The sequence below is a fragment of the Zerene cesonia genome, unplaced genomic scaffold, assembly GCF_012273895.1.
Source record: "Zerene cesonia ecotype Mississippi unplaced genomic scaffold, Zerene_cesonia_1.1 Zces_u003, whole genome shotgun sequence".
NCBI lineage: Eukaryota > Metazoa > Arthropoda > Insecta > Lepidoptera > Pieridae > Zerene > Zerene cesonia.
Window position 1 is genome coordinate 1,657,150 of NW_024045133.1, and position 379 is coordinate 1,657,528.

Below are 379 nucleotides of genomic sequence, written 5' to 3' on the forward strand. Positions count from 1 at the left end.
AGCGCGCGGTTCATCCCCTTCTTAGCCGCTTCTCTGATGACGCTCACATCATGGTACGGCGTGACTTTGTTAATCGGAGTCAACACGAGCCGGCTGCCGGATACATAATCACAATTCCAGACGGTTTGCGTTTTGTGTATGTGCTTGTCGAGTTTAGAAATGTTGTCTATAAAGCTTTCAATGTGTCTCGGCAGGCCCACGTTCATCTCCTGGGGGTAGAGGATCACGATAACGCCATCGTAGTTCGGCGATTGTATATTTGTTTCGATGAATATGTTCTCATATAATTTGAACTCTTGTACGTACATTGTGGCGGCTGTCGCACGACTGATATGATGCGCTCGCAATTAGCGTTCAGCCAGCTATTCATAACATTATT

At 46.4% G+C, this 379-nt stretch overlaps 2 protein-coding genes across 2 annotated transcripts in view; both read right to left on the reverse strand.

The window, feature by feature from the left end:
- The window catches only part of LOC119838517 (putative aminopeptidase W07G4.4), a 2,191-nt gene extending 1,868 nt beyond the window's left edge, over positions 1 to 323 (reverse strand). Inside the window, exon 1 of the mRNA XM_038364489.1 lies at positions 85 to 323. Coding sequence (XP_038220417.1) covers positions 85 to 308 — 224 coding nt within the window. The 5' untranslated portion in view covers positions 309 to 323. The remainder of the gene's footprint in view (positions 1 to 84) is intronic.
- Positions 1 to 379, reverse strand: part of LOC119838459 — a 26,874-nt gene that overhangs the window by 20,221 nt on the left and 6,274 nt on the right. The gene's annotated exons all lie outside the window — the stretch shown is intronic.